General features: G+C 42.5%; 2 protein-coding genes across 2 annotated transcripts in view; both read left to right on the top strand.

Moving 5' to 3' along the window:
* efl1 (elongation factor like GTPase 1) overlaps positions 1-1,323 on the top strand; it is a 32,008-nt gene extending 30,685 nt beyond the window's left edge. The window contains exon 22 of the mRNA XM_025055858.1: positions 840-1,323. Coding sequence (XP_024911626.1) covers positions 840-1,028 — 189 coding nt within the window. The 3' untranslated portion in view covers positions 1,029-1,323. The remainder of the gene's footprint in view (positions 1-839) is intronic.
* A 12,546-nt stretch (positions 1,324-13,869) lies between these two features.
* Positions 13,870-14,927, top strand: part of mex3b (mex-3 RNA binding family member B) — an 8,642-nt gene continuing 7,584 nt past the window's right edge. Inside the window, exon 1 of the mRNA XM_008310213.3 lies at positions 13,870-14,927. Coding sequence (XP_008308435.1) covers positions 14,809-14,927 — 119 coding nt within the window. The 5' untranslated portion in view covers positions 13,870-14,808.

The following is a 14,927-nucleotide window of genomic DNA, read 5'->3' as shown; positions in this document are numbered from 1 at the left end:
CTGAAAACCTATTGTTCTCCAGCACATGCTGTTGGTTGTGTGTGTGCACGCGCTCTAATCTGCCTGTTGTTGGATCCCGCTCCGCACCATCTGTCCCAGTGTAACTGGAGCCAGGTGCACAGCCCTACCACTGTAATTGTTACTGATGTGACCCACATGTCATTTTGTAGCGTATGGAGCCTTTGATTCAAATTCAAAAGTGTGTGTGTGTGTGTCACATGAGTTCAGCTGATCCACTTTGTCTCACTGTCTGTTCATAAGAAGAAGACGCCGATCTGTAGCAGCAGAAGTGTGCTGTGCACTGGTACACAGAAATGATTCATGTTTAATCACGATTAATCGTGATCCATCGCTACACTGAGATAAAATGGAAAAAAATGTTTTTTTAATTTTGCTTCTGCTTCGAAATGAAAACTTTTCCCTGCAGTGTGTGTAAATGACGTGTGTTAGAACAACGATAAGTACATTTAATGGATTATGAAATAATGTATGTATATATTTATGTAAGTATATATGTATATATATATTCATATATGCATGTATATCTATTTTTATATGTAATATAATCTAACATATACACACGCTATGTAAGATATATAATTATATATATCTAATATATATATGTAATATATATATATATGTGCGTGTGTATTGGGGGTGTGGTTTCAGTGATGGTTAATAACTGATCAGTAAACGGTCCTTTTGTTCAGTGTTCTGTTGGCCGGTTCTCGAATACTGTGCTGGTTCTGGTTCTGGTTCTGGTTCTTCTGAGGATGTGTTTGCACTCACTGACCCTCACTTGTCGTGCGTCTCTCCCCTCTCCCCTCTTCCTGTCCCAGGTCATTAGCAGTGATCCGTACTGGGTTCCCACAACTGAAGAAGAATATCTTCACTTTGGTGAGAAGGCGGATTCTGCCAACCAGGCTCTGAAATACATGAACGCCGTCCGCCGGCGCAAAGGCCTCTACGTGGAGGAGAAGATCGTGGAACACGCCGAGAAGCAGAGGACACTCGGCAAGAACAAGTGACGACACAGTGATAACGGCCACCGTTCTGTACTGGACACTTGGCTCCGCCCTCACGCACAAACCAGTCAGTACCGCGTGGGTCCCGAACCAAGTGTTTGGACTTAAAGCCACAAAGCTGAAGTCCACAGGTGGAGACAGAGGCAGAAAGAGTGGAGACGGAACTTTCATTTGATCATTGACGTCGTGATTCCTTCAAAGCCGTTGCTACTGTTTACTAATTTATCGTGTTGTGACGCTGATTTCTGGAGGCAGAGTGAAATAAAAAGTTTTTTTGTCTTTATCTTTGTGACTCAAAGCTGTGACTGGTCTGACTTTATGTGATGTCATAAATCATCAACCGCTTCACCTCAGAACTGAAGAAAACAACCAGACTCCAACCCCGACCACCGACTCTCCTCCACCTCCTGCTGACGACGCTCCGCTGTTTATTCTTTTAATATGAATCACATCATGTCAAGAACTGTTTACCAAAAAGATTTAGAACTTTAATTGAAGCTGTAGTTCTGGGATAACCTAGAATAAAAAAGAATCTTAAATGAAAGTTAACTAAATATTTATCAGATTAAAATTAATCCACCAGATGTCAGTAATGGAACTAAAATTAATCTCTCAGTCAAGTAGCCAAGCTAAAGGTGTAAGCTAGCCTTGATGTTAGCAGGTATGGTACAAGATCATATGGTCCAACCAATGTCGCCTTGATGTTAGCAGGTATGGTACAAGCTAGCGCATTTTGAACTTTTATTTTCATTGAAGTTTGCACCTTTAGAATCCAAGAGTGTCTTTCGGATCATAAGGTCCGACCAATGTCGTTGTCGTCTTCTTCTTCAGTGGTGTGTCCGTCAGAGAATTCCTTTTCTATAGAATCCTGGAGTATGACCTTTGACCCCAGGTCACAACCTTTGTCTTTGTTTCATTTTCAGTTTTGAGAAAAGTAAAACAGATGTAACAAGATCATTAAAAAGAAATAAAATTGAAAAACTGGTCTCCAGTCCAGTTTGGTTAAAAATTCAGATCAAAGGTCACAGGTCAACACTGATCAGAGCCATGATGGTTAAACTGGTCAACGCTGTCTTAGAACTATTTGACTTCTTTTTTTTTTGCTGAATCGGTGCTTAGTGAAGCAGAGCCGTCAGTGACTACATGTCAGAAGCGTTGACTGCCACTGGCCTGGCAGCGGCCGCCACAGTGGCAGCTCAGTAATTGGACTCTGGACACACTCCACTCTGCAGCTTGAACAGAACAGACAGAGAGGGCGCCGTGGAGTTCCCCGCAGACAATGAAGCGATCAGCGCCATTGTAACAAAGTGTTCCTCTGACTACATCACTGTCCTGGCATCAGTGTAAACCTTGGAGTGTGTGTGTGTGTGTGTGTGTGTGTGTGTGCACACTTGGCTGAAGGACAGCTGAGTGTAAGGGATACTGTGTTTCGTGTCTCCAGTAAGTTGCCAGAAAACTCCTGCGGGGAGAGGAGACACGCTCAGCTCTGCAGAACACATCAGTGCCGTACAGTCTCAGAACGGGGGACGGGGGGGGGACGGGGGGACGGCGGCCTGTTGAATGAGAAAGAAATACAGGCGGAAAAAAAGAGCGTTGATGTCAGGACTCGGAGTGAGGCGTTCATGTTACCACTTCATTCAGTTTCTGCTTTTGCTTTCTTGTTGTCGAAGAAGCGGACAATACTGCTGCCTTACACCAAGAGGGTCGCTGGTTCGATCTCCTGCCTGTTGAACTACAGTGTGGAGGCAGCTTCTCTCTGCCACAGATTAAAAACATGTAGGAATTACGTTAACAGTTAGACACAGAGTGGTTCCCAAAGTGGATGGCGGGGCCCCACCAGGGTCCTGGGGCATCTGGGGCAATACAGTATTTCTTTCTTTGTCCAACAGTCGGGGAAAATGAAGAGATTTGTAATTTTATGTTTTGTATCGCATTAAAGGGAATGTACGAGTTTTGAGGTAAAGGTGTCGAGGCAGATTGCAGCGGTAGCGTCGGCGGAGCTACCAGTGCAAGGCACGGGGTTTTTGTAATCGTCACCTTGTGGGTGAAATCAGAACAGCAGGTTTTGGCACACATTCTAAGATTTTAGCGGATTTTATAAAACGTCTCCTCACGAGGAGTCGACGGGAAGTCCTGACGAAGTCACTTCTGTTTAAACTGACTCCACACTGAGCTTAGAACTGAAGAGAGGGAGAGAAGCTCAGAGGGAGGTGGAGAGATGGGAGGCAGATGGGTGAGGTAATGTTGAAGCTCGGCTCACAGGAAACAAAGACAATCAATCTGATAGTGGTGGCCTGTGGCCAGGCCTCGCCCCACCTCATCTCTCTGAAGACATGAGAGCCGCCGGCTGCTGCAGACTCGACACTGTAACCTCCTCCGCAGTTCTGTTCTTTACGGCTCAACAGGCCAAAGACAGGAAGTAGTATATTTTGGACCGTCCATGCTGACGCAGCACTTCAGCTCAGCCCGTGTTTATCATAGAAGAAGTTTCACGTTGTGTTTTTATACACAGAGCCAGCTCCACGTCGCCTCATCAAAAAATGTTTAGTCTGCCCCCTGCAGACTGCAATAGATACTACTCTTTCATGTCTGATACTGATACTTCAACTTGGAGTATCTGCAGATACTGATGCAAAACTTATTTTTGTCTCTGTCTTTTGTCATTGATGATATGGACCAACAAATAATCTACCTTCCTGAAAATTAGAGATAAATTGATCTACAACACGGCCGAGAGACGGCCCCCAACTCCAAAGAATTGGGCGGTTGGAGTTGACGACAGTACTGACTGTCTTTACATGTTATACTGTTACCAACGATGTAACCTTAACCCTATCTGTTAATCTGTACCTCCAATGTACACTTTACCACTTACTCGCATGTCCTGCACCACCTCATGTACTTCATCACCACACCATTAGTGTGGTATTCTCTTATTACAGTATAATTGCTGCTATTGACCCCTCCCCCCACTCCCCTTATGCCCCGCCCTAAATAATAAATCACACTTGATTTTACACATTGTATGTCCTACAAACCCACTATGGAAAAAACTACCCCCTTTTCCTGTGCTCAGAAAAAAGCGCCACCTACTGGTTTTGTTTTTGTATAGGTTAAATACAGAGGAAAAATAACAACATTTTCCGTCACTGCTTTTTTCAGCAAATGGAAACAATTTCTTACAAAAAATGCTAAATTTTGAAATAACGGCAGAGCTCGGTTTCCTTCCTCAGTTTGTTTTTTCATGTTCAGTTCTTGATCCTTCGGTGACATTCACTGTTTTGTTGACTTTAGCCTAAAGTCTCCTTTTGAAGTCATGAAAATGCATGAAACCCACAGACGGGTTCAGATGCTAACATTTCTGTGTGTGTGTGTTTAATTCTCAGTGGAGAACACACCGAGTAAATTCTCTCACCAAATCTCTTTCAGGCCGGATCTGTTCCCTCCGCTGCCAGACTCTAACAGGCTAACCTGCCCACACTCTCCGAAGACGCGGGCCTTGCGGCGGATTTGTTTTTTTCCAAAACGTCTTGAGAGAACATGAACAAAAAAGGACTCTCGTTGTACACTTGGTAACTCTCCACTTCTTCTGTGTTTCTGGTACAGCTACAGTTTTATTAACCCATACCTGTGCCGTGTGGACACCTGGTGTTCTGAGGACATTTTGAAAGTCCCCGTTAAGTCAAAGGATATTTTGAAGTTTGCGACATCGTTGAAGTTAGGATTGGAATTTGTGTTAAATGGGAGTTAGGGCTAAGGCAGTAGTTCTTGTTGAAGTGTAAAAAAATAATGATGTTTACTTTACCTCGGTCATGCAACACCATTAAAATCAGTAGAAGAACAGTTTTTGACTTGACTGTGTGTCTGACGGTTCCAGACACACCAGAACACACGCAGCAGACCGCACTGTTCTGTTGGTGTCAAACTGCTGATGTTTTTTGGACTCATGTTCATGTGAGAGAGTCTAAAATCAAGGTAAAGCCACTGAACTTTTTTCTTCCAAAAAAGTGACTTAATCTGCCCCACAGCTCTGTGTCCACCCACACAGCTACATTCACACCAGTGTTGGCCCTCTTTAAACGTGTTACTGGGATAATGGTTGTGTGTGGATGAGCTGCTTTGTCATGTGAAGAAGGAGCAGGATGTGTATTTTAGAAAATCAAATTATTCGGAGTACTCTTGACTACTAGTTTGTTTCCAAACGACTGAAGACGATGTATTCGTCTGCACCGCTCACCAACTAGTTCCTGTGCAAAATTGGTTTTAACGCTGATGATGGAACGATGGAGCAATTGATGGGAGATGTCGACGTAACACCGAAACGCTGTAGGTGGAGGACATCGTAAACTGAGGACGTCTTGTATAGTTGAGGACAACGACTGGAGTGACTGTTAACAAAGAACCACACCTTCTACCAGACACCGTCCAGATGAACATGACTGAATTACACCAACTCCACACCGACATTTTCACTCAGACTGTTGGACATTTTTATGGACATTTGTCCACATTAATAATCCCATCATTTGGATTAGTCACTGATAAAAACAGGTGAGAAACACTGACCTCTGCCTGCTGTTGTTTGTGTTCCAGCAGTACAGAAAAAAAACCAATATGGTATAATATTTATTTTCTAGAATACCATCATTAATTATGCTTAATTACAATAATGATTATTTGTGATTAATCCACGACTAACCTTAAAATGAAAATGAAAATGAAACATTTTTGACTGTGCTTCTATCCTGCATGTCTCAGTGCTGTCAGTGTGGGCAGGTTTGGCAGCAGATGATACCCCGGCCTACAACGTGCACCTCCAACCCTGTTCTCCATTATTTTTAAGAATAGAAAATGCTAATAAAATGCCAGTTTGCTTGGGAATAAAAATCTGTGAATGAAAGTTATACACTTTTTAATTTATTTATTTTATCACTGGAGGAATGTGGCGTAATCTGTGTAGTTTTTAGTTTTGAGTCGGTGGAAGTCAGAAACCCGAAGGTCTGGTCTCTCCACCAGTGATAACCTCTGGGATCACAGTCGTACCAGACCAGAACGCTGATGTGCTCCGAGCCCATGGAGGTGGTTGGATCCACCCGTGTGTTCACAGCGTGTGGGGCCTGGTATCTGCCTCCAGCCTCAGGGAAGCTGTGCAGCTTTGACTGTGGAGCTGGGCACTTGTTCTGGGTGTGTGTGTGGGTGTGTGTGTGGGCGATTGAGTAGGTGGTAAGTGAACAGAAAGAGTAGGTGGGAGGCTCTGAGCGTTCTCTTCTGTGTGCATAAATATGGCTCACAGTCATGACAAGAGCTCAGGAAATGGAGAGTCGGAACACGGCTCATCTCCTGCCAAAGCTCTCAAGGATGAATAAAAGGCCCTTCAGATGGTAAGTGATATGTGCCAGACAGGCTGCAGGGTTACAGGATTTGTAGTGCACTCACCCCGTCGCTAATGTTTAACCACTCTGGGCCATAACAATATTTGTATTTCTGATAAAAATACATGTTTGCTAATTGGCCTGTCTAATGAAAAAAGGTAAAACGGCCTCCTCCTCCGCAGTCCAACCTTCGCAGACGAGTTTTCTTTTTTTGTTAAGTAAAGTGGTTTGGTCTTGCAAAAGGAAACCTTTCATGAAAATTCATTTCTTACGTGGCATTTAAATAGTAACAATATTTTCTGAAGACACATGACGTAACACGTACGTGTTGCAAACATCGAATTTAAGTAAAAAGATGGAAGAGATCGTGGATCCGCCCCGTTATTTGACACGTGACACGGGACATTTGGACAATATTGCAACGGATATTAGATTTTAATAGCGTACAGAGCAGGACATTAACTCATGAATCATCCTACTGCCCCCCCCCCGCTCCGCCCCACCCTCACATCATCTCTGTCGTACATACAGTATATCTGAAACCTTGGATTTCACTCAGCCAATCCTGGTGCTTATCTGTTAAGAGCTATCAGATGAACACCGAGGATAAAACCAAACAAAAGTCCGGTCCCTCCTGAGCTCAGACCTATAGGGTTATCAGATCGAGTCCTGATCCACATGCAGAACAGGTCCAGTATTGAGTCCTGCTGCTGCAGAGTCTTCCTTGTGGAGCCGGGAGACCAGGAGACTGGCCTTGTCCTGGATCGCTGCCAGAAAGGCAATCGATACAGAAGTGAGTGCAGTCGCTTTTTTTTCTTTCCGGTCCGACCATCTGTCTTTGTACTGCGGAGAACATAGCAGCGTCTTTAATCACACGTTTTCATCTGTTTTTATGTAGTTTCATCAATTCAGAGTTCATCAAACTTCACTGGAGCTTTCTGCTTCGTCAACACGGTGGTCTCCACGAGGACAAGAGGTCAAAAGAAGACCAGGAGAAATACCAGTAGTGGTTTACTGTATAATCATACTCACACGCACAAACATAAACAGTTCAAAGAACCAAACAGTTCAAAGGACCAAACAGTCCCGGTCACAAAGACGCCATTCATGCTGTCAAACCTGCTACAGTCAGCTCCCCGTTAGAAAAACAGTTTCTGCAGCAGAGAAAACACGGCAGTAAATCAGCAGCCTGTTTCAGTGCCGGCCCGACTGCTCCAGAGTTAACAGAAGAATTCCCATCATGCTCTCCAAACAGTTCAGACGGAGTCTCCTGTAATTAGCCGCAGGAAAGGCCCCGTGTTCAGTTAGCACATATTTCTGAGGAAGAGAGACTGAAGGAGACGGGATGGTAACGGTCGAAGGATATGAAGTGATAGAAACTGACAGAACTGACAGAGGAAACTGACAGAGAGCAGTCAAACCAGTAAAGACCAGGTGTCACCACCAGGTGAGGAGTTGAAGCCAGTAGACTGGTTGACTGTCCGTACTAGGTTCTAGTTTACCCTGTGACCCTTATGATAAAAATAAGAATAAGAATAAGAATAAGAATAAGAATAAGAATAAGAATAAGAATAGTAACAATAGTAATGTAATATATGTATTATATTTATTATATTATTTATTGTTGTTATTATTACTTAATATTAATAATAATATATTATTTATTATTATTTATTTATTATAAATGTTTTGTTATTTAATAATAATAATAATAGTAATATTCATAACATGATGATAAAATTGAAAATGAATAAAAAATATTAATAATAAAAATGACAAAAATGAAAACTGATATAGTTTTTTAACTCTTTTCAACCATAAAACCAATCAAACACCATGTTATTAGTTCCAAACAACTGTGTGTTTCTCATTAGGTGTAAAAGAAATTAATCAAATCCTCGTTTTATTCACTGGAAGGCTGAAGTCCTTCCTAAGAAAACATGAGATCACGGCTCAGGGTGGGGCCGCCTGGCCAGCTGCAAAGAGATGAAGGCATGTCGAGGTTGGTGCATGAAAGGATGGATGATCGCCCCGGGCGAGCCGGCAGTGACGCCACATTACAGCTGCGGAGAATGGGCTCTGAGTGATGTTTACTTTGCCGAAATCAGATCCTAATGGACTGGAGCACGGCAGCGGTGGGTGAGATCCAGCCGCGCTCCCAGGCTCCTGCGATGTGGCGAGAATAGGCTTTTTCCTGTAGGGGGCGCTAGGGATAACATACAGTCGGTGGTAGTGACATTTTAGTGACAAGTGTAGGAGGAGTAATTAGGAAAAGTGGTTTAATTAGAACTGGGATTTTAGACATTTTTCAGGGCTGTCAAATGATTGAAATTCTCTGAAGAGTTGGTGTTGATTAATCGCGATTAATCATCAGTTTATGTGAATAATATACTGACTAATAGCATATTTATCTGACACTATTTTGGGAAATACATCAAACTATTTTTCATCAGCTCAGAACTGGATATGAAGAGAGAGAGAAAGAGGAGAGAGAGGAAGAGGAGAGAGAGGAAGAGGAGAGAGAGGAAGAGGAGAGAGAGGAAGAGAGAGACTACAAAGAGCTGGGCTTGTGTCTGAGGAGGAAAACGAGGAAGAGGACGGTGAGGGGTGGGATGAAGGAGGAGGAGGATGAGGTGGGTTAGAGTGAAGAGCGTGTTGTGGTGCATCGTGGGCCGCCGGCTTCAGCCGCCCTGCCACTGTGCTGCTCGGCTCACCCAGTGTCTGGCAAGCGGCCAATCACAACGCAGGGAAGCAGTGCCACTTCAGTTCAGTGTGTCAGAGCGAACAGGGGAGGGAGGGGGAGACGGAGAGATGTGAGGACAATAAGGGAAGGAGGGGGCAAGGAGGACATGGAGGGAAGAGGACTGTGAGGACAAATGGAAGTGGGAGGAGGCTGGAAGGAAAAAAAGGGAGGGGGAGGCAGACAGTACTGCATCCTAACCCACATGGGCTGCGCCATTTCTACAGACTGTCCCTCAGCAGGAGCTGTATGCAGAATAAAAACTTGAAAAATGCCCCCAGGGCTGGAAAAGAAGGGGCAGATAGAGAGAGAATGGATGTGATGCCCCCCCCCCCCTCCGTCTCTCCTCCCTCTCTATAGTTTAGTTTATGTTATTGTCTGTATTCACACATTTTCCCATTAATGCTTTTGTTATAAAATAGTTTTAAGTGGATTAATAGCAGCACTTCACCCAATCATCTGACAGGAGAAGAAGAAGAAGAAGAAGAAGAAGAAGAAGAAGAAGAAGAAGAGAGATCTGGTCCGACTGAAGCAGTGAGGACAGAAGGTTCCTTCAGAGAGAAACACACCTGGGCCTCAACCAACGTGTCCCATTTTCCTTTGTCTAACCTTGAGCGTGGATTGGGTTACAATCTGTGGCGTCCACACATGCATGCTAGCACGTACACGGAGACACACACACACACACACACGGTGAACGTGTCACACACCAACGTCTCACCTTGGGCAAAGAAAAACATCTGCAACACTGACAAACAGCTTTTATTAACCTTTTCTCTGTGTGTGTGTGTGTGTGTGTTAGTCCTAAAACACACAAGCCCGCTGCATCCTTCCACCTCCATCTGTGAGCTCTCCTCCTGTTCCTCCTCCTCCTCCTGTTCCTCCTCCTCCTCCTGTTCCTCCTCCTCCTGTTCCTCCTCCTCCTCCTCCTCCTCACAGTACACAGTGTTCCCCCTCCGTGTTATCACGGATGTTCTTCAACACAGCCGCGTTTTAATGTCAGTGATCGGCTCTTTCATCTTCAGACCAAACAACTAAATAATATTTCAATTTTTTTTACTTCATTTTTTACATTCCTGGTGTTGTTAAAATGAAGACTGAAAAAAATTTAAATTAATTAAATTGTGAAATTGATCAGATTTATAATTTTTAGAAAACAGGGAGGATGAAGTGCATCGTACATCCAATTATTTCATCTTTCATTCACTAAATGTTGTTCATTTATTACACAGTCCATACACATGCTGTTATTTGCACACACTGTGGGAGGCGCTACGTCTAATTGCTGTTATTTGTCTTTCTGTCGCAGCACTGGTTCAAAATTCTTTAAAAAAGAATGAAGAAACAAACAAACTCATGAAATAATGCACGCCTCCTGCAGAGGGCGCCAGAGCATTTCAAAGGAAGTGCAAAACACTAAAAAGAAAAAAATTATATAGTTTTAACAGATATAATAGCCTAAAGTGTGCCAGTGTGTGTGTGTATATATATATATATATATATATATATATATATATATATATATATATATGTACATATATTTATATATGAGGTCAGTGAGTTACATAGGATGAGGGAGCAGACACGTCTTGTGACCTGATGTTTGCTGTGACCCAGTGTCTGCGGTCGTCAGGCCGGCTAAGCCCTGGATGTAGCTCTCTGGGTTAGCGCAGGATAAGCCTGTCTTCGTCTCATTAAAAAGCATACGGGTAATCGCCTCCAAGTGGCTGCTGGTGTCTAACGCCAACAGTAATCAGCGTCTGTCTGGTCCTAAATAAGAGCAGTGTCAGTGTCTGTGCAGTAGGTGGAACGTCGAGGCTACCTTCAGCTCTGAGGTCAGAGTGCAATCCAACAAACGGACCACTTCCCTGAGGCCACGCCTCCTCCATGTTCAGCATGACACTCTCTTAGGTGGTTTAAGCTAGTGATTCCTAACACTGGTGTGCCGTTGAAAATTATCCAATTTTAATGATATTTGGGCTGAAAAATTGGGCTATTATTTATTTATTGTATATAAATTTTGCTGTGAAAATAAAAAAAAGATAATCAGAGCTGTGAAAAAAGATCTCTGCGAATGTCTTTCTTCAATTCCTGCCAGTATATCTGCTCCATTTAGATGCACATTTTATCCAGATCCGTGTAAATGCTCCATAGTGGTATTTTATCTTATTGTCGCTGTACAAACAGGGCCTAAAGCTGCAGGAACAAACCAACCAAACAGTAAAACCTGACCCTTTACTGCAGTACTCATACACAGTACATCAACCACACAGTTACCAGTAAACACTGTGTGTTGCAGCTACATCTAATTATTTTGTACTATTCAAAATACCGAAACCACGACTGAATATATGTACAGTTAGACTGGTGACGGGACGTCAAATATTAACAAGGAGGTCTCCTCTGGTCAACTCTCCTCTGGTTCCTGAGTGCCGCCTCATTAGCATCAGCATTGTGCTCCAAGAGTGAGGTGACAAAGCAAAGTGCTTCTGGTCTCAACGCTTCTGAATTGGCTTGAAATCTCTTTTGTGTACCCCCCCCCCCCCCCTTCCTGACAGCCCCCCTCCATGCTCCCCTCCTCATGTAGCCGTCCACAAAGTCCACAAAGGCTACCTATCGTCACCATCAGTGTTTTTAGACATTTACACTTCACACTATCAGACTACGACGACAAAGGACACGTGCTAACGTCTGGTAGCAGTTAGCACCTGCGCTGTGCTGCTGGCTCTGAGGTCTAGTTCTGTTTATTATATAGTGGTCATAATACACCACCTATTTACTGATGTTTTACATTTCAGACAACATGTCATGTTCAAATTTTCACATTCAAGTTGAACTTTGACAGTATCCATGAAATACGGATTTAAATAACCTCTAAGTCCTAGATATTAATTTGTCAAACATTTAATAAAAAAAGTATTGATAAAGATGACAAACTATTTATTTATGATCGATGGACGCCTATAGAAAACAAATGTTAATTCTGTCTGCTTACATGCAAAATCTGATTCTCCACTGTTCACTTTGACAGAAGCATTTTGGTTTCACAGTCGACAACAGCCAACGTCACAGACTCCTGCACTTTGTTTTTTGTGGAAAGATCCAGAAGAACACGTGAACATGATTTGTAGATTCACAAAATGATCAGTAAAGACGAGCACTTCTCTGGGAGTTTCAACTTTATCCTAATTTAATGACACAGGTGTGAATTTTGACCGTGGTTAATTTTATCCAGCAGACTTGACTTTGTGGTTTTTTTGTTTTGTTCAGTGAGAAGAAAGTACATAACAAAAAGTAAGAAAGTACAGCTCATTGATCATTTTGGTTGGAGCTGGGACACCATCAAATAGTCATGTTGATAATCAATTAAATACTAATAATCATTATTTGCCTTTTTGAAAGAAAGATATTTGATACAATTATCACTCTGGGTAGACAACTCATTGGATGAATGGGCATGTATGAACACTTGACTGTTGTAGCTAACGTTAGCGCTGGTGTCTGTTGAAGCTAGTGTTAGCTCTGTTAACTGTTGTAGCTAATGTTTCACAGCAACATGTTTTATAGGTGATACTGTAGCTGTGAAGTGCTGCAGAGATGAGAACACACCTGGTTGCACAATTTGTAAATAACCATGCTACTGTACTTACACAAACCAGTAAAAAAAAAACATTCTTGTTGTAGGTACAGGAGGAACGCTGACTGTGGGTCTCTACATCACGAAACCATGTTTTAAAACACCCTAATTACACCCTTTAAAACTGCCCCAAGCACTTGGATCTGAACAATTTTAGGCACGTGGAGTGTTAGTTATCCATTGTTTTCTGCGACTGCTTATCTCCAGTTTTCCCCCCTCAGAGGTTCATCCGAGGTAAAGACGTGGTGACATCATCGTCTGGTGTTCTAAGAAAATACTTTTAGGTCCTTCAAAATAATGTACCCATGAAATGCATTTTAGAAAAAAACAAAAACAAAACAATGAAATGCATTTTAGAAAAAAACAAAACGTCGACAACAGGAGGATGATGTCACAGAGGGTGTTTCCCCCTTCATAAATATAATATAATACATATATTCACTGAACTTCCATGAATGTTAACGTTTGCTCACTGAACTTCCATGAATGTTAACGTTCTCTGTTCTGTGGTAGTACACACTGTAAAGGTAGACTCTGGATCAGTGAAATACTTGATGCTGGTCTAAGACTTCCCCCAACAGCTACTATAAGATGCCATAAAACACATTTTAGCCCCAAACAATAAAAACAAAAGGAGGATTTTTTTTGTACCTCTCTCACATGTCACAGCAAAGTGATATTTTTGTACCTCTCTCACATGTCACAGCGTCTACTCTTAGAAAAAAAATGTAAGTACATCAAAGTGATGTATCTTTGTTTGTTAATAGTATACTTTCACTGATTAATTAAAAGTAATTTGGTCTTGTGTAGCTGTATTATAAAATGTTTTTTGAAACATAATTTTCATAAAATGTGATGAAATAAACATGACAAAACAGAAAAAAAGGTTTTCTTAAAAAGTTAAATTCCCTTGATTATTATTTGTTCTGTTTCCTTTGTTAAAAAAATGTCAACACCATGTGGACAATGTCCCATAATCACATGTCTATCTACACATTAGCTATTTGTTCTTTGATTCTATGACATCCAAAACATTCCTAATGAAATCTAAAGTAAATGAAATCCAATATTTTAAAATTGTAACAATAAAATCTGTATCAAATGAGGGAAGGAGTTCAAAAACAATTTTATTTTTATGGTTTTTATTTTTATGTCCATGTCTGCCAGCTAAAAGTTAGCTAAAGGTTATTTCCCATCTGAACGTCCTGTACGGAAAACAACAAGATAAAATATTAGATATATATACAAAAAACAACAGCCTACAGATAAAACTCCAGTATATACACAAAGAGAAAATACAGGAAGCAGACACAGAATCAAAATCTGGAGAAAAAAAATCCTTATTCTAAGTAAACATCATTACCTCTCTAAGTGTTTATTTTCTTTAAAAGTCTTTTCTTTAAATGGTGTGATAAGTTGCAGCTTCTCCACAGTGAAACAAGGCCGCTGTGAGGAGAACAAACAATGATAGACTGAGAACAAAGAATAAAGGGCGTGGCTCACAGCCCGGGAACTGCCCTGAGCCAATCAGCGCTGAGATATGCAAAATAACTCCCTGCACCGCATCGTCCCTGCCCAGGCGATGACGTCACCGGCACATCTCTCTGTCTAGCTCTGCAAAGACTCAGACAGAAGCAACAGAGGAGCGGAGGGAAGCCAGCCGGGGAGGGGCCCTTTGTCAGGAAGGAATATTCTCAGTATCTGGAGTAAACACTCTTTGTCTTTCCCTGAAGCAGCGTGGCTCAGCCGGACCGGGACTTCCACTGTCGGGAGGGGAAAACAAACGCCAGGAGTGGATGTTATTTTGTGACACCTTGCGCCGCTTTTCTTCTTCGTCTGTCACCCAGCCGCACTGATTTCTACATTTGCCGTAGACCAGTCGTCTCACAACACCGGGTCCGGTGCCGCTTCCCCTCCTTTTCCTCCCCCTTTTCTCCTCTCTTCCTCCCTACCCGGTCACTCCTTCTGCCCCGCTTCTTATCCCTTGCTTTTTCCTGACATTTTTTTTATCTACATTTTTTTTTCCTGGCAAAGATGCCCAGCTCGCTGTTCGCCGACAGCAGCGTTCAGGGGGATGCGCTGGACGAACAGAGAGCGCTGCAGATCGCCCTGGACCAGCTCTCTCTGCTCGGCTTGGACAACGACGAGAACCC

This window comes from Cynoglossus semilaevis, chromosome 5, assembly GCF_000523025.1.
Source record: "Cynoglossus semilaevis isolate Cse_v1.0 chromosome 5, Cse_v1.0, whole genome shotgun sequence".
NCBI lineage: Eukaryota > Metazoa > Chordata > Actinopteri > Pleuronectiformes > Cynoglossidae > Cynoglossus > Cynoglossus semilaevis.
Note: the sequence above shows the minus strand (reverse complement) of the source record. Positions and strands in the feature narration are given on the sequence as shown.